Source organism: Bufo gargarizans, chromosome 10 (assembly GCF_014858855.1).
Source record: "Bufo gargarizans isolate SCDJY-AF-19 chromosome 10, ASM1485885v1, whole genome shotgun sequence".
In the NCBI taxonomy this organism is placed as follows: Eukaryota; Metazoa; Chordata; class Amphibia; order Anura; family Bufonidae; genus Bufo; species Bufo gargarizans.
Window position 1 is genome coordinate 85,779,911 of NC_058089.1, and position 19,196 is coordinate 85,799,106.

Genomic DNA, 19,196 nt, shown 5'->3' on the forward strand with positions numbered 1-19,196 from the left:
AGGTGGTGGTGCAGTTAGCTGTGGCGTGTTGACAAAAGTTTTCCACATCTCTGCCATGCTAACCCTGCCCTCAGAGGAGCTGGCCGTGACACAGCTGCCTTGGCGACCTCTTGCTCCTCTTCAGCCTTGGCCTTGGGCTTCCACTTGTTCCCCTGTGACATTTGGGAATGCTCTCAGTAGCGCGTCTACCAACGTGCGCTTGTACTCGCGCATCTTCCTATCACACTCCAGTGCAGGAAGTAAGGTGGGCACATTGTCTTTGTAGCGTGGATCCAGCAGGGTGGCAACCCAGTAGTCCGCACAGGTTAAAATGTGGGCAACTCTGCTGTCGTTGCGCAGGCACTGCAGCATGTAGTCGCTCATGTGTGCCAGGCTGCCCAGGGGTAAGGACAAGCTGTCCTCTGTGGGAGGCGTATCGTCATTGTCCTGCCTTTCCCCCCAGCCACACACCAGTGATGGACCCGAGCTGCGTTGGGTGCCACCCCGCTGTGACCATGCTTCATCCTCATCCTCCTCCACCTCCTCCTCGTCCTCCAGTAGTGGGCCCTGTCTGGCCACATTTGTACCTGGCCTCTGCTGTTGCCAAAAACCTCCCTCTGAGTCACTTCGAAGAGACTGGCCTGAAAGTGCTAAAAATGACCCCTCTTCCTCCTCCTCCTCCACCTCCTGGGCCACCTCCTCTTCCATCATCACCCTAAGTGTTTTCTCAAGGAGACATAGAAGTGGTATTGTAACGCTGATAACGGTGTCATCGCCACTGGCCATGTTGGTGGAGTACTCGAAACAGCGCAACAGGGCACACAGGTCTCGCATGGAGGCCCAGTCATTGGTGGTGAAGTGGTGCTGTTCTGTAGTGCGACTGAGGCTACTTTCACACTAGCGTTCGGGCGGATCCGTCCTGAACGGATCCGCTCATAATAATGCAGACGGAGGCTCCGTTCAGAACGGATCCGTCTGCATTATTTTTAGCATAGAACAGCTAAGTGTGAAAATAGCCTAGTACGGATCCGTCCAGACTTTCAATGTAAAGTCAATGGGGGACGGATCCGCTTGAAGATTGAGCCACATTGTGGCATCTTCAAACGGATCCGTCCCCATTGACTTACATTGAAAGTCTGGACGGATCCGTACGGATCCGCACGCCTCCGCACGGCCAGGCGGACACCCGAACGCTGCAAGCAGCGTTCAGCTGTCCGCCTGTCCGTGCGGAGGCAAGCGGAGCGGAGGCTGAACGCCGCCAGACTGATGCAGTCTGAGCGGATCCGCCTCCATTCAGACTGCATCAGGGCTGGACGGCTGCGTTCAGTCTATAAAAAATAACCACACTATTGATGGTTAAATGCACTTGGTCGCAGCTTGTGCTGGCGCACCACAAGACACAAAATGGCCGCCGATCACCCCAGAAAAAAGTGACTGACAAACGGTCTGGGCAGCCTAAAAACAGTGAGCAATTGAGTATCAGCAGCTCAATGACCCACAGCTGCAGATCGATCAATAATCAAGTCCTTTGGAGGAGTTAATCTGCCTAATCTCACCCTACTGTCGCAGCCGCAACCTCTCCCTACGCTAATCAGAGCAGAGTGACGGGCGGCGCTATGTGACTCCAGCTTAAATAGAGGCTGGGTCACATGGTGCTCTGGCCAATCACAGCCATGCCAATAGTAGGCATGGCTGTGACGGCCTCTTGGGGCAAGTAGTATGACGCTTGTTGATTGGCTGCTTTGCAGCCTTTCAAAAAGCGCCAAGAAAGCGACGAACACCGAACCCGAACTTTTACGAAAATGTCCGGGTTCGGGTCTGTGTCACGGACACCCCAAAATTCGGTACGAACCCGAACTATACAGTTCGAGTTCGCTCATCCCTATTTCTGATCCCCGCGGATCAGAAACTGCAGAAAGCGCTGCAAATCGCAGGTCTGAATTGACCTGCGGTTTGCAGCGATTGCCGATACGGGGGGGGGGGTCACAGGACCCCCTCGGCATTGACCCAAGGTGCCTGGCTGTGTGAAACAGCCGGGGTCTCAGCGCTGTCACCATGACTGCAGACATGGTGACAGTTTTATACCAAGACGTGTATACTCGTCATGGAGCTCTAAGTAGCAGTGCTCCATGACAAGTATACACGTCATAGGTCGGGAAGGGGTTAAAGGGGACCTTTCATCTGGCACAGAATTCTGAAGTAAGTATCATGATATGTACAGCGGCACCCAGGGATCTCACTGCACTTACTATTATCCCTGGGCGCCACTCCTTTCTCCCCCATGTGCTCTGGTATCTTCGGGGAAATGGTTATACTGGACGGAGACTGCCCTTGTTCTCCTGGGCGTCTACTTCTCCCAGGCTGTAGAGCTGGCCAATCGCAGAGCAGAGCTCACAGCCTGGGAGAAAAAAAACTCCAAGGCTGTGAGCTCTGCGCTGCGATTGGCCAGTGCTACAGCCTGGGAGAAGGAGATGCCCAGGAGAACAAGGGCAGTCTCTGCCCAGTATAACTAAGTCTCTAAAGTCTCCGACAAGTATATCCAAGTCCCCGAAGATACCGGAGGACATAGCAGTGTAAACCTGGGGCTCCGATCGGTTACCATGGCAGCCAGGATGCTACTGAAGCCCTGGCTGCCATAGTCAGTTCCCTGCTGCTGTGTGCACTATGCACAGGGCAAGCAGGGAGAGTGTGAAGTCCTAATCACTCTGACAGAGCTCTATCAGGGTGAATAGGACAAGGGATTAAAAGATCCCAGGTTCTGGCCCCTAAGGGGGGAAATAGTTATTAAATAAAATGTGGGGGGGGGGGGGGAGAGTAAGAAAAAACAAACAAAAAAAAACCCATCAAAATATTAAGTATAAATCACCCCCTTTACCAGTTTTACATATAAAATATATGAATAAACACTGTATTTTTCACCCTTTAAGATGCACTTTTCCGCCCAAAAGTGGGGGGAAAATACCCCTGTGTCTTATGGGGCGAATGCTGCCATTTTACATTGTATTCTGCGATGCTGCAGCTTTGCAGACTGCAATGTATCAGCTGGACGGGTGAGGGAGGAGGGGGTGGTGTCATGCAAATGCGGCAGGGCCGGTGCGGTCACTGTACTCCGGCCCCACCGCTCACTCACTTCCTTAATGCCTAAACCTTTTATAATAATAGCTTTCATTGAAGTTCCGATCCCCAGCGCCATCTAAACTACTTACTAAATGTCCTGTAGCAGGCAGAGTAGGGAGGGCCGCCAGCCGTAACTCACTGACGTCACGTGCCTGTGCCGCCTACTTGACGTCACGTGACATCAGTGAGTTTCGGCCGGCCGGCCGCCCTGCTCTGCCTGCTACAGGACATTTAGTAAGTAGTACAGATTGGGCTGGGGATCGGAACTTTAATGAAAGCTATTATAAAATTTATAGGCAATAGAGCAGTGAGTGAGCGGTGGGGCCGGAGTACAGTGACCGCACCGACCCCGCCACATTTTCATGCCACCGGCACCTCCAAGGGGTATATTAGGGCATATAGGGATGGCACTATTATGGGGTGGGGGCTATGTGGATGGCACGGTTATGGGGGGGGTAGATCTGTGGATGACACTGTTATGGGGTGGTGATCTGTGGATGGCACTGTCATGGGGGGGGGTAATCTGTGGATGCCACTATTATGGGGTAGGGGATATGTGGGTGACACATATATAGCAGTGCCATCCACAGATCCACCCCCCATAACAGTGCCATCCACAAATCACCCCACATAACAGTGCCATCCATAGATCTCCCCCCCATAACAGTGCCATCCATAGATCTCCCCCCATAACAGTGCCATCAATAGATCTCCCCCCCATAACAGTGCCATCCATAGATCTCCCCCCATAACAGTGCCATCCATAGATCTCCCCCCCATAACAGTGCCATCCACAGATCCCCCCATATCCATGCCACCCACAGATCCCCCCATAACAGTGCCACCCACAGACCCCCCCATAACAGTGCCACCCACAGATCCCCCCATAACAGTGCCACCCACAGATCCCCCATAGTAGTGTCATGCACAGACCACCATTAGTTCAAAACCCACCAAAAGCACACCTTTTTGGTTAAAAATATTTTTTTTCTTATTTTCCTCCTCAAAATCTAGGTGCGTCTTATGGGCCGGTGTGTCTTATAGGGTGAAAAATACGGTAAACATATTACACATCGCCACGTCTGAAAAGTACAAACTATTAAAATAAAAATAAATGGCCTATGCAGTGAGCGCCGTAACAGAAATAAAATAAATAAAAACTGCGCGATTTGCAATTTTTTTTAGGCACCTTGTCCCCCCCAAAAATAGGATCGGACTGTTCTATTATGGGACGGACGTTCCATAAAATGTGGCATGCACACGGCTTTTTTTGGTGTTTAATTTTTTTTGCGTGGTATTGAATGGTATCGAGTATCGCAATACTTTTTTATGGTATGAAAACAGAATTAATATTTTGGTATCGATACAACCCTAGCATGCAAGGCGGATGATAGCGGGAGATATCTCTCCTTACTGTGTAATATAGATGATGTACAGATGGTGATCGGAAATATTTATATTCCACCCCCATAAAAACCTGATGTGTTCTATGATTTACAGAAGTTTATGTTAGATTGGCAAAATTGCATGTTGATCACAGGAGGAGATTATAATGCGACTATGGAGCCAAGTAAAGATAGATTATCTAACAGTAAAACTGTATTCAGTAATAATGACCTGGCTAATTTAATAACGGAGTTTGATTGGGTGGACATTTGGCGCATATTGCACCTGGAGGAAAGAACTTACTCTTGCTATTCAAAAACATATCAAACTTGGTCAAGGATTGATATGATTTGGGGAAATAGAAAATTACTGGAAAAAACAAACAAAATAAAAATTAACTATGTCCCTATGGCTCTTTCAGATCACTGCACTGTTGTTATGGAGGTGGAGCTTATGACTAGACAGGGTTTTTCATTGTTTAAGTTCAATCCACATTGGTTAACCCAGATAAAAGACAAGGAAGAAATTTAAAAAAGAATTAAAAGGTTTTTTTTTTTTTTTAGGTCAACAAATATTCAACTAATAAGCATGTGGTTTCGGATATGGCAAAAGCCTTCCTAAGAGGAATTTTATTTAAAAAGGTGAATAAAAAAATAAATAAAAAATAAGAGAAAAAAATCAAGACGGCAGAACAAAAATTAGAGGAAGCAAGAGTGTGGTTGACCTCTCAGTGGAACGGTTGAGAAAATGGGAGCAGGAACAAAAGAAGGTTAAAGATATATACATCAAAAAATCTCAAAAAACATTGTTCTTCCAGGAGGTCAAGCATTTCTCGGAGGGTGAAGTGGGCAAGACTCTAGCTAATATAGTTACAAATCAACAGAGAAAATCTTGGATAGGGGTAATAAGAAATAAGGGACATATTGTAAAAACCCCAGAACAGATGAGCGAGGTGTTTTGTACTTATTATCAGGATTTATATAAATAAAAAATATACTTTGAAAAAGAGGAATTATGTCGGTATTTGAATGGGTTGTGTAACAAAATCTGAGGTGAATAGACAGATAGATAGAGCTCATATTCTCATAAACTTACATTATCAATAGCTAATTGTATAGCAGTGGCTAATTGATCTATTAAGCAAATGCCCATGGTGCCTCTAGATGCCAGCAGATTTTGCTGGACTGGTTTTTTTGACACCATGTCCCATTTGAAGCCCCCTGATGCACCTCTAGAGTAGAAACTCCAAAAAAGTGACCCCATTTTAGAAACTACGGGATAGGGTGGCAGTTTTTTTGGTACCAGTTTAGGGTACATATGATTTTTGGTTGCTCTATATTTCACTTTTTGTGCTGCAAGGTAACAAGAAATAGCTGTTTTGGCACGTTTTTTTTGTTATTTACAACATTCATCTGACAGGTTAGATCATGTGGTAATTTTAAAGAGCAGGTTGTCACGGACGTGGCGATACCAAATATGTATACAATATTTTTTGATTTATGTAAGTTTTACACAATGATTTCATTTTTAAAACAAAAAAAGCTTTAGTGTCTCCATAGTCTAAGAGCCATCGGTTTTTCAGTTTTTGGGCGATTATCTTAAGTAGGGTCTCATTTTTTGCGGGATGAGATGACGATTTGATTTGCACTATTTTGGGGTGCATATGACTTTTTGATCGCTTGCTATTACACTTTTTGTGACGGAAGATGACAAAAAATTGCTTTTTTTACAGTTTTTATTTTTATTTTTTTTACGTGGTCACCTGAGGGGTTAGGTTATGTGATATTTTTATAGAGCCGGTCGATACGGATGCGTCGATACCTAATACGTATACTTTTTCAATTTATTTAAGTTTTACACAATGATTTCATTTTTGAAACAAAAAAAAAAATCATGTTTTAGTGTTTCCATAGTCTAAGAGCCATAGTTTTTTCAGTTTTTGGGCGATTATCTTGGGTAGGGTATGATTTTTGCGGGATGAGATGACGGTTTGATTGGTACTATTTTGGCATACATGCGACTTTTTTGATCACTTTTATTACCTTTTTTGGGAAGTAAGGTGGGCAAAATTTTAATTTTCTCATAGTTTTAATTTTTGTATTTTTATGGCGTTCACCGTGCGGGGAAAGTAACATGATCGTTTTATAGATCAGGTCGTTACTGACGCGACAATACCTAATATGTGTAGTGTATTTTATTTGTTTTATTTTTATTCAGTGATAAATGTTGTTTTTTTATCTTAACTTTTTTCACATTTTTTTACATATTTTTTTACCCAGACCCACTTGGTTCTTGAAGATCCAGTGGGTCTGATGTCTTTATAATACAGTACAGTACACCATATAGGGTACTGTACTGTATTTTACTTACACTTTGTCTGAACCGATGTCAGCCGTTTATACCAGGGTGTCAGCAATGTGCTGACACCCTGGTATACCCACTATACGCCAACGATTATTCAAGGGGAGGCGGGCAGGGAATCACGATCCCGCCTGCCGCACCGCCCGCCTCCCGCACCGCCTGCGACACTCCCCCTGCACCACCCACCCACATAATATCATTCAGGGGTGCAGGGGGGGGGGTTAATAAAACTTTTATTTCAGGCACTTTAAAGTTTGATACCCGCGGTCAGAGACCGCGGGCATCAGAATCGGCTAAAAGCGCAGCAAACCGCAGGTCTGAATTGACCTGCGGTTTGCTGCAATCGCCGATACGGGGGGCGGGGGGACGGGAGGGTCACATGAATGATTTCAGCCGGCATCCCGTTCGAATTAACCCCCGGGGCGCCGCAATCTTATTTTAAACTCATGACGTACCAGTACGTCATGGGTCCTTAAGGACTCGGGAAACATGCCGTACCGGTACGTCATGCGTCCCTAAGGGGTTAAGGGAAAACCTATGATGATAGAAGAGTTACCGAAGTCTATGGATGAAGCCATTATTGTTTTAATTCCTAAAGAAGGTAAGGATCTATTAAAAACAGAATCATATAGACATATATCTATGTTGAATACTGATATCAAAATATTTGCGAAGGTTTTTGTGGATAGATTATCAAAAACAATTAAAACTTTAATAAATGATGAACAAACAGGTTTTATCCCTGGGAGACTGATCAATTCTAATATTAGGAGGTTGTTTACTAATATAGATGGAAATAAACAAAAAGATAGTAAAAAAAAGGTATATTGTTCTTTGGACACAACTAAAGCATTTGATTGCATAGAATGGGATTATTAATGGGCGGTTATTAGATGTTTTGGTTTTGAAGATCGCTTTATAAATTGGATCAAATTAATATACTTGCACCCTAGAGCTAGAGTATCGGTGGATGGGGTTACGTCCCTGCCTTTTGCCCTTTCGAGGGTCACTAGACAGAGATGTCCCCTATCCCCGTTGCTCTTTGCAATTGCAATAGAACCATTAGCTATTATAATTTGCGAAAATTATGAGTTTGAGGAATTCCAATATGGGGGTACTAAAGAAATAATAATGTTATATGCTGATGATATTTTGATGTATTTGGGTAACACTGAGGTGGATTTAAGTAAAATAATGAATATAATAGATACTGTAAGTTTGGATATTTTTCAGGATTGAAAATAAATTGGGAAAAATAACATCTAATGTTATTAGGGGAAGGAGATTTGAATAAGAGTTTTGATGTTCACATAGTAGATAAAGGAAATAGTTTAAAATATTTAGGGATAAATATTTATCTTAAGGAAATTGAGAAAGAGGATCCATATTTGGAAGAGATTGCCAATATTGATGATGGGTCGAGTTAATTTGATAAAGATATTTTTTTCTCCCTAAGGTTTTGTTTACATTGCAGAATGCCCTGATTGTATTGGCTACATTTTTTGGGGGGACATTAGATAAATTAATGAGGGAATTTATCTGGAAAGGGGGAGTATCTAGATGAAAAAAATACTTCAGTTACCCGTTAAGAAAGGGAGTGATTTCTTCCAAATAGTCTTTTTTATATTTTTTGGTGTCACAATTTGGATATATTAAAGAGAATGAATTAAGTCCAATGTTGAGAGGGTATTTAATGAAAATGGGGATTACGACTAAGCAAAGTAGTTTAATGGAGATTTTAGAGTCAGGTTATTGGGGAACATGAGCACTGATAATCAAATATTACATTTTATGGATTACACTTGGAGAGAAGTTAAAAATATAATGGGTATTAAGGGTTATTTAAAATGCACTCCAATATGAAATAATCTGAATTTCACTCAAATTTATAAGATTAAACAATATGTAACAATAAGAACCAATAAGCGATCTTCAGCTCCCAGAAAGGGAGGAGATCGCCCCCCAGCCCACAGAGTTTTTTTCTGTCCTTTGGACAGGTGGACATAAAGGGAGTTGTGCGTCTTCTTAATGAGAGGCTACCAGGATCCTCCCAGACTTGTTTGGAAGTGGCTGCACCAGTCGAGAGACCCACTCCCTGTTCCGTGGGGTCATCTTCTGAGGAAAAAGAACTAACTTCTTGTTTTTTTTCCTCAGAGAAAACACAGAAGTTGCTGAAGTCCATCAGGTCGGGGGACCATGATGTTGACATGGGGGAGTCCTCCGATCCCGCCGGACGGACACAGCGTGCCTTTAGGGCGGATGAGACCCTTCTCTCTGTGATGCGCACAGAGTGGAGAAAGCCTGAAAAAGGTCCAGTCCTCACCAGGAATTTCAAGCTTATGTACCCGATGGCTAAACCCTTGGTGGAATCGTGGGGTTCCGTTCCCAAGGTGGACATGGCGATAGCCAAGTTGCCCAGGTGCACTCTGGTTCCTGCAGACGATGGGTCTAGTCTGCAGGACCCTCTAGATCGGAGGGCAGAGTGCACCCTTAGAAGGGGTTACGCGGCGGCCGCTGCCTCCGCATCGGCATCTATTGTGGCCACTGAAGTAGCCTCCTTCTTACGCTCCAGGCTGAATCAAATCCAGACAGAGTGGATCAGAGTGTTTCCAGAGATGACATCTTGACCGCCTTCAAGTCAGTCAATCTGGCTATGGATTTTTTGTGTGATTCCACCCAAATGCAGTTAAAACTGGCAGCCAACACGATGGCTCTGGTCTCAGCTGCCCGTAGACCACTATGGCTGAAGCCGTGGAATGCGGACAACGCATCCAAATTTAATTTATGTGGGCTCCCCTTTGAGCCGGATAGGCTGTTCGGGTCCAAATTGGATAAAATTATGGAGGGACTCTCCGACAAGAAGGGGAAGAGTCTCCCCCAGCACCCCTTTTGGGGACGCCCCAGACAGGATCAAAGAGGCGGAGGCCGTTCAGGGCAGCAGGCTAGGCGCAGAGATTGGGGGGGGGGCCGTCTCGTAGATCCTCGAGACGCCCCCGCAAACCCACCAAGGTGGCGAAACCCTCCTGACTATGGGCCTCTCCGAGGCTCTTGGCTAAGCCCTGTTGCCCCTGCCGTATCTCCTCTAGATCAGTGTTTCCCAACCAGTGTGCCTCCAGCTGTTGCAAAACTACAACTCCCAGCATGCCCGCACAGCCAAAGGCTGTCCAGGCATGCTGGGAGTTGTAGTTTTGCAACAGCTGGAGGCACACTGGTTGGGAAACACTGCTCTAGATTTTCCCGTACCCCTCCCCCAGATTCCCGTGGGCGGCCATATCTCCCACTTCAGACACATTTGGGCCCAGCAGATTGCAGACCCCTGGGTTCAGGGTATAGTTTCTGCCGGTTACCGGGTAGATCTCATCTCCCCCCCCCCCCCCCCCCAGAGAGATTTATCGCCACGCGAAACTTCGGGTCTGCCACACAAAAGATCCTAGAGTCCTACATTCAGGACTACATCTCCAAGGGAGCTCTGGAGGAGGTGCCGGCAGGGGAGAGAGGCCTAGGGATTTATTCTCCAATTTTCCTGGTTCCCAAGAAGACGGGAGATCTCCGGATGATCATCGACTTGAGATTCCTCAATCGATTTGTAAGGAAAACCAGGTTTCGGATGGAAACCATAAGGTCAGTCAGCCACATCCTCAACCCTGGGGACGTCATGGCTACTCTGGACTTCAGGGATGCTTACCTCCACATCCCGATCCATTCCGCCTCCCGGAAGTTCCTCAAGATCGCGGTCCAGATCTCAGGGGTTCGTAGGCATTTTCAGTTCGCCGCTCTTCCCTTCGGAATCTCTTCTGCCCCTCTCATCTTCACCAAGGTGGTGGTAGCTTTGAGACTTCAAGGACTGACTATTATTCCTTATCTGGACGATTGGCTTTTCATAGCCTCTTCAGTTCCGATCCTTACCCACCATCTTCAGATCGCAATCTCCTTTCTCCTCCGCCTGGGCTGGATTATCAACTGGCAGAAGTCGAATGTGAGCCCATCGACTTCAATCCATTATTTAGGATTCGTGGTCGACTCTGTGGAGATGTCCCTCCAATTGACTCTAGAAAGGAGAGCGCGGATTCAGGACTTGGCAAGGGTCCTTTACGTCCCTCGTCGAGTCACCATCCAAACTCTCATGAAGATGCTGGGGCTCATGTCAGCGGCTGCGGACGCAGTCCCTTGGGCGCTATGGCACCTCCTTCCCCTTCAGTCTGAGGTCTTACACTTATGAAACGGCAGCCCTGCGGGGCTAGATTCTGTGCTCCCTGTCCGGTCAAACCCGGAATTCCCTCAGATGGTGGTTCCAGCTACCAGCAGGGAAGTCTATGACCCAACCAGTTTTGCTCATATTGACTACAGACACGTCCCTTGTAGGCTGGGGCGCTCACCTGGACGGATCCCCAGTACAGGGATCTTGGTCTCCTCTGGAGTGGCGTCTCTCTTCCAATCTTCGCGGGATGCGAGCTATCCGACTAGCCCTCTTTCACTTTGCCCCTCAGATCCGGGGCAAAGCAGTGAAAGTCCAGTCAGACAATATGACTGCGGTTCTCTACATAAACAAGCAGGGAGGCACAAGATCATTGCCCCTTCTGTCAGAGATCGGGGTAATTCTTCGGTGGGCAGAGACGAACCTTTCCCATCTATCTGCCACTAATATTCGAGGCTCCCTCAATATGATAGCTGACCTCTTAAGTCGAGGATTACCGACTATGGAGTGGTCTCTGCATCCGGAGATCTTCAGGCAGTTAGTTCACAGATGGGGTATGCCAGAGGTGGATCTCATGGCGACCAGGTTCAACACCAAGGTGCTGAGGTTCTGTTCCCTGTACAGGGAAGACAACCCCCTGGCGATAGATGCTCTGACGATACCGTGGAGGTTCAGGCTGGCTTACATCTTCCCTCTGTTTTCCATGATACCGAGGGTAGTCACGAAAATCCGTCAGGATCAGGCCTCGGTAATAGCCATCATACCGTTCTGGCCCAGGAGATCCTGGTTTACCCAGCTCATTCAGATGAGTCGGGGACAATACTGGAGACTCCCCCCGGAGCAGACCCTGGTGTCGTGGGACACTCACCTCTGCCCAGATCTGCACAGGTTCAACCTGACAGCCTGGAGGTTGATCAGTCCCTTCCCAACATAGAAGGGCTTTCCGAGTCGGTCCTGAGAACTTTGTCACATTCCAGAGCAGAGTCTACGAAGAAGGCCTACTCCAGGATCATGAGAATCTTCTTGTCATGGTGTGACTCCAAACAGGTGGCGTCTGCAGATCCACCCCTTCCTGCGATATTGCAATTCCTTCAAGACGGATTAGATAAAGGTCTTTCTCCAGCTACCTTGAGAGTACAGATTTGTGCCATCTCGGCCTGTCTTAACAGGCCACATTCTCGGGACCCACTCATCAAACGCTTCCTGAAGGGAGCTGAAAGACTAAAGCCTACTATACTGAGACCTATTCCCCAGTGGGATCTTTCAGTAGTGCTCAGGGGGTTAGCATCTCCCCCTTTGAGCCATTGGAGGAGGTAGAATTAAGATTTTTGACCTTAAAACTGTTTTTTCTTCTGGCTGTAGCTTCAGCCAAGAGGATTTCTGAACTACAAGCTTTTTCTGCAATCCACCCTTACATCATTTTCTTGCAGGACAGAGTACTCCTGAAGTTTTTACCTTACTTCAGACCTAAGGTTCCAACCTTCCATAATATTAACCAGGTAATCTCTTTACCAGTTTTGTTTTCAGCCTCCTCCTCTGATACTCCAGCCAGACATCCGCTGGATATTTTGAGGTGCCTCCAGGTCTATGTGGATAGATCCAGAGAGTTCAGTATAGATGAGAATCTCCTCATCCTGTTTGCCGGTAAGTCTAAAGGCCGTAAAGCGTCTAAAGCTACCATTGGTCGCTGGATCAAGGAAGCCATCAGGGAGTCTTTTGTCTCCCAATCTCTAGATCCTCCGGAGTTTGTGAGGGCCCATTCTACTAGGGCTGTCTCCACCTCTGTTGCGGAGAGAAGACTTCTCCCCTTAGAGTTGAGCTGTAAGGCGGCTTCCTGGAGCTCTGAGTCAACTTTCTTCTCCCACTTTAGGATAGATGCTAGGGTGGCAGAGTTTTCGGCCTTTGGGCAGACAGTTCTTAGTTCTGCCAAGCATGAGGACCCTCCCTAGGGGATTCTTCTTGCCATCTCCCCATCTGTGCTGCTGGTAGGACGTAAGGAAATCGTTAATTTCTAACGATAATTTGTTTTCCCTTAGTCACACAAATATCCCACCCTAGGTACATGATGCTTGTTAAAGACACGGTGGGCTGGGGGGCGATCTCCTCCCTTTCTGGGAGCTGAAGATCGCTTATTGGTTCTTGGGCTCATAAAAAATTCTGCCGGTCCTACCAGTCCACAGGGGCAGTTAACCCCATCTGTGCTGCTGTTAGGACTAAGGGAAAACAAATTATCGTTAGAAATTAACGATTTAAGAGCGACAGATGAATGCCCGAGATGCAGTGAAGAACAGGTGGGTTTAGTGCATTTAGTTTGGAGATGTCCCAAATTGTTTAGGTATTGGGCTGAAATAGCAGTTATTATTGAAAAAGTTTTGGGAGTACAGATATATGGGGATCTTGTGATATGGATATTGGGGGGGCACAGTTCACTTGAGATTACGGAAGATGGTCAAACAAACACTATGTCAGCTACTGTTCCAGGCAAGATTGCTTTTCCTAAAAAAAATGAATCCAAAAAGATCAGACCTTAGTATGTGAATGGAAGAAATCTGTTAATGAAATGATAAAAATGGAAAGGAAAATTAAGGATAATAGGGGTATAAATGATTGTTCTATAGAAACATGGAATCAATGTTTAATGTTATACAAGTTGTTTTTTTTAGTGTTTTGTCCCCCCCCCCATCCTGTCTCTCTGTATGGGGTTAATTGGGTTTCGGGGTGGGATGTGGGGGAAAACATATGTAATATATTATGGAAATGATTACTGTTTTTATGATGTATTTAAAAATCCATGAATAAAAATAAATACGCAATGAAGCACAATCTACAAAATGCAGAAGCAATTCTTCATTAAATGATCTATAACCCATGCAGGTCTGCAATAATGGTGGCATATCCCAAAAACCAAACCCTACAATTACACACTGTTCCAGTTCTTAAACAAATATAACTGGGAAATGAGAAGCCAAGCCCTTCTCCACTTACCTAGCATGTTGGATGATTGGATCATGTTAGTATCCAGGTCTGTCCAATAGAGTCTTTGGTCAGCGTAGTCAATGGTTAGATCATTAGCACGGCCCAATTTGTCAACCAAAGTGATTATATTGGTCCCATCCATGTAGGCACAAACTATCCTGGGTCTTCCTCCCCATTCTGTCCAGTACATGTAACTGTAATGATAAAGTTGAGAAATTCAATTAAAGTTGATTAAACGGCTGTTACTAGTGACATGTGCTAAGCTTCACACCATCAAATCATAAGCTATAGGCCCATAACAAAGGTGATTATAAACTAAATACAATACATACTATTAGCAGCAGTGTCCAGCAAAACATCTCTCACCTTACTTGAAATAAGCTGGCTGTCCCTAGACCGTTCTAATAAAATTACTCTCACTGGTCACTGGGTTGTCCAAAAGCCCTCTACAATGACATTAACTGGAGGGTCTCCCCACCTCCTAAGGACAGTAACCACTGTAAAAGCACAAGATTACAAGTCCTCTTCCCTTCTCCTGCTTCACTAGTTAACAATAAAAATAATAGTGATGCTGAAAAATATTATTGAAATCCAAACAAAAGGCAATTAGTGTTGATCTAGCACCAAAGTGCTCGGGTGCTCTGGCCAAACACATCGGTATGCTCGGGTGCTCTACTGAGCACCTGAGTATAATGGCAGTCAATGGTAGAACCCAAGCATTAAACCAGGCACCCCTGGTTTGAAGAGGGGAGGGTGCCTGGTTACATAATTACATAGTTAATACGTCCATCAAGTTCAACCAAGGGATAGGTGGCATGCAAATCCCAAAAGGAATTAAGACTCTGATTTTTACACGTTTTCATAAGCATTAATGTTTTTTACTTATAAGAATTTGTATAAACCCTTTTTGAAACTGTCTACTGTTCCTGCTGTGACCACGTCCCGAGGAAGTGTATTCCACAGCTTCACAGTTCTTACAGCAAAGTCTTTTGAGCGCATTTGACATTTTCACTGTATTTTTTGTATGGCACATTTATATATTTGTATAGGTTAATCATGTCCCACATTAGACGTCTCTTCTCAAGACTAAATAAATTCAATTATATTAATCTTTCATCATAACTAAGACCCTACCATTCCCCTTATCATTTTAGTCGCTCTCCTCTGTACTTTTTCCAGCTGCAGTGCGTCCTATGAACTGGTGCCCAGAACTAAACGGCATATTTCAGATGAGGCCGCACCAACGCTTTGTAAAGTGGTAATATTACATCCCTGCCCCGCATATCCATAGCTCATTTAAAGCATGACAATATCCTGGTGGCCTTAGAAGCAGCTGATTGACAATGTATGCTGTAACCTAATCTACCATCCACAAGGACACCCAAATCTTTCTCTAGAAGTGACTCTTCCAGTGCTACATCACCTAGGACATATGAAGCACAGAGATTATTACTACCAAGATGCATAACTTTACATTTGTCCACATTGAACCATATTTGCCAAGTTGATGCCTAATCACTCAGTGTTCAAGTCAGCTTGTAGTTTATGGACATCTTCCATAGACTGTTCCATTCTACACAGCTTTTTCTCATCTGCAAAAATAGATATGGTGCTATTAATCACCTCCTCAATATCATTAATAAATAAATTAAATAATAAAGGACCCAGCACTGAACCTTGGGGTACACCACTTATAACCTGGGACCATTCTAAATAGGAATCATTGACCACAACTCTGTGGACACGGTCCTTCAGCCAGTTTTCAATCCAATTACAAACGATACTTTCCAAGCCTATAGACCTTACTTTACCTATTAAGTGTCTATGAGGGACAGTATCAAAAGCCTTTACAAAATCCAGAAACACTACATCCACAGACGCCCCTCTGTCCAAGCTAATTACCTCCTCATAAAAACAAATCAGGTTAGTCTGACAACTTCTCCTCCTTGATAAACCCATGCTGGCTATCACTTATAATATAATTTATAGTCACATACTCCTGTATATAGTCCCTTAAGAGTCCTTCAAACATTTTTCCCACATAATAAGTTAAACTAACTGGTCTATAATTACCTGTGGGGGACCATGATCCTTTTTTTTAATATGGGCACCATGCTTGCCTTGAGCCAATCGCCTGTACCTACAGAATCTTTAAACATTATAAACAGGGGCACAGCAATGACTGAATTGAGCTCTTTAAGCAATCTTTGGTGTAATCCATCTGGACCCGGAGCCTTGTTCACATTTACCCTATTTAACTTCTCTTGTTTTGGACACACTTGTTTGTTGGGATTGTTTTGGACACACTTGTTTGTTGGGATTGTTTTGGACACACTTCTCATTCAAAGAGTTTTCTTTATTTTCATGACTATGAAAATTGTAGATTCACACTGAAGGCATCGAAACTATGAATTAACACATGTGGGATTATATACATAACAAAAAAGTGTGAAACAACTGAAAATATGTCATATTCTAGGTTCTTCAAAGTAGCCACCTTTTGCTTTGATTACTTCTTTGCACACTCTTGGCATTCTCTTGATGAGCTTCAAGAGGTAGTCACCTGAAATGGTTTTCACTTCACAGGTGTGCCCTGTCAGGTTTAATAAGTGGGATTTCTTGCCTTATAAATGGGGTTGGGACCATCAGTTGCATTGTGGAGAAGTCCGGTGGATACACAGCTGATAGTACTACTGAATAAACTGTTAGAATTTGTATTATGGCAAGAAAAAAGCAGCTAAGTAAAGAAAAACGAGTGCCCATCATTACTTTAAGAAATGAAGGTCAGTCAGTCTGAAAAATTGGGAAAACTTTGAAAGTGTCCCCAAGTGCAGTCACAAAAACCATCATCAAGCGCTACAAAGAAACTTGTTCACATGCGGACCGCCCCAGGAAAGGAAGACCAAGAGTCACCTCTGCTGCGGAGGATAAGTTCATCTGAGTCACCAGCCTCAGAAATTGCAGGTTAATAGCAGCTCAGATTGGAGACCAGGTCAATGCCACACAGAGTTCTAGCAGCAGACACATCTCTAGAACAACTGTTAAGAGGAGACTGTGTGAATCAGGCCTTCATGGTAGAATATCTGCTAGGAAACCACTGCTAAGGACAGGCAACAAGCAGAAGAGACTTGTTTGGGCTAAAGAACACAAGGAATGGACATTAGACCAGTGGAAATCTGTGCTTTGGTCTGATGATTCCAAATTTGAGATCTTTGGTTCCAACCACTGTGTCTTTGTGCGATGCAGAAAAGGTGAACGGATGGACTCTACATGCCTGGTTCTCACCGTGAAGCATGGAGGAGGAGGTGTGATGGTGTGGGGGTGCTTTGCTTGTGACACTGTTGGGGATTTATTCAAAATTGAAGGCATACTGAACCAGCATGGCTCCCACAGCATCTTGCAGCGGCATCCTATTCCATACGGTTTGCGTTTAGTTGGACCATCATTTATTTTTGAACAGGAAAATGACCCCAAACACACCTCCAGGCTGTGTAAGGGCAATTTGACCATGAAGGAGAGTGATGGGGTGCTGCGCCAGATGACCTGGCCTCCACAGTCACCAGACCTGAACCCAATCGAGAAGGTTTGGGGTGAGCTGGAGTGAAGGCAAAAGGGCCAAAAAGTGCTAAGCATCTCTGGGAACTCCTGCAAGACTGTTGGAAGACCATTTCAGGTAACTACCTCTTGAAGCTCATCAAGAGAATGCCAAGAGTGTGCAAAGCAGTAATCAAAGCAAAAGGTGGCTACTTTGAAGAACCTAGAATATGACATATTTTCAGTTGTTTCACACTTTTTTGTTATGTATATAATTCCACATGTGTTAATTCATAGTTTTGATGCCTTCAGTGTAAATCTACAATTTTTATAGTCATGAAAATAAAGAAAACTCTTTGAATGAGAAGGTGTGTCCAAACTTTTGGTCTGGACTGTATATACAGAGCTAAAAAAAACATTTAATATCTCTGCCTTTTCCTTAGCTTCAGTGACTACCCCCCCCCCCTTTACCATTATTTAGTGAACCTACCTGTTCAGACCTAGGTTTTTTAGCATTTATATACTTAAAACGTTATTGGGATTTGTTTTTCTCTCTTTTGCTACCTGTTCGTTTTGTATTTTTGCTAATATCTCTTTTTTTAAAGATTTTATTAAGCCCTTTGTAATCTTCAAACGCTACAGCTGACCCCTCAGATTTGTATTTTTTAAATGCTCTCTTTTTGTCTTTTATTGCACTTTTTACAGTAGCTGTAAGCCATGGGGGGTTTAATTTTATCTGTTTATACTTATTACCTAAAGGGATACATTTTTTAGTGCAATTACTCAATATGGATTTGAAGCTCTCCCATTTATCCTCAGTATTATTTTGGGACAGTAGACTGGGAGTTTATGCCCTGAAATGCTGGTTCATAGGAAAAAGTCAGAAATTGATGGAACCACCACAAAAATGGTTCAGGAACAGCATGGGGAGGATGTCTGGATGCATCTTGGACTCCGAAGTCGCTGCTGGGAACGATGTTGTCCGAGTAACACGCCATTTTTACAGACTGACACTAATACGCACAAAACCGAAGATAAAATAGATTTAGAGGAAAAATTGTTAGGAAGCATTCTTTCCTGTATGTTTACTTGTACAGTCGTGGCCAAAAGTTTTGAGAATTACATAAATATTGAAAATTGGAAAAGTTGCTGCTTAAGAATGTTATGAAGGGTGATCAGATTACTTGCATAGTCCTTCTTTGCCATGAAAACTAACTTAATCCCCAAAAATTTCCACTGCATTTGATTGCTGTTATTAAAGGACCTGCTGAGATCATTTCAGTAATCGTCTTGTTAACTCAGGTGAGAATGTTGACAATCACAAGGCTGGAGATCATTATGTCAGGCTGATTGGGTTAAAATGGCAGACTTGACCTGTTAAAAGGAGGGTGATGCTTGAAATCATTGTTCTTCCATTGTTAACCATGGTGACCTGCAAAGAAACGCATGCAGCCATCATTGCGTTGCATAAAAATGGCTTCACAGGCAAGGATATTGTGGCTACTAATATTGCACCTCAATCAACAATTTATAGGATCATCAAGAACTTAAAGGAAAGAGGTTCATTTCTTGTTAAGAAGGCTTCAGGGCATCCAAGAAAGTCCAGCAAGCACCAGGATCGTCTCCTAAAGAGGATTCAGCTGCGGGA

The 19,196-nt window shown here is 44.4% G+C and overlaps 1 protein-coding gene across 1 annotated transcript in view; it reads right to left on the bottom strand.

Annotated features, from left to right (window-relative positions):
• The window catches only part of LOC122920076 (low-density lipoprotein receptor-related protein 5-like), an 833,413-nt gene that overhangs the window by 444,847 nt on the left and 369,370 nt on the right, over nt 1–19,196 (bottom strand). Inside the window, 1 exon segment of the mRNA XM_044269285.1 lies at nt 14,024–14,208. Coding sequence (XP_044125220.1) covers nt 14,024–14,208 — 185 coding nt within the window.